The 327-nt window shown below is 45.6% G+C and overlaps 1 protein-coding gene across 1 annotated transcript; it reads right to left on the reverse strand.

The window, feature by feature from the left end:
- Positions 1–5: 5 nt before the first annotated feature.
- Positions 6–320, reverse strand: LOC109132042 (serine/threonine-protein kinase grp-like; the record flags this gene model as incomplete). The annotated part of the gene is made up of 1 exon (XM_019243180.1): positions 6–320. A coding segment is annotated over one exon (315 nt), but the record flags the coding sequence as incomplete, so codon positions are not given.
- Positions 321–327: the final 7 nt, after the last annotated feature.

Below are 327 nucleotides of genomic sequence, written 5' to 3' on the forward strand. Positions count from 1 at the left end.
TTCTCAAGCTTTAAATCACAATGAGAGAAACCATTCTTGTGGATATGACACAACCCTTTAACAATCGATCTCGTGAACCTCCTCACTTCAAACTCCGGCAAACCTTCACCGGAGTTTTTGATCCGATCAGCAAGGTTACCACCAGAGGCATACTCAAGAAACAGATTGTAAACCTCTTCACCGTTCTCCACCGTCTTCCCTTCACCAAAACAACGCACGATCTCAGAAGAATCTCCGAGGTAATCAAGAACGTATCTCTCGTTCATCAACGCGGCGGAGCAAACAACTCCGGAGGATTTCACAGCTATTAACGGTGGAAACAACGTC

Source organism: Camelina sativa, unplaced genomic scaffold (genome assembly GCF_000633955.1).
Source record: "Camelina sativa cultivar DH55 unplaced genomic scaffold, Cs unpScaffold14622, whole genome shotgun sequence".
Taxonomy (NCBI): domain Eukaryota; kingdom Viridiplantae; phylum Streptophyta; class Magnoliopsida; order Brassicales; family Brassicaceae; genus Camelina; species Camelina sativa.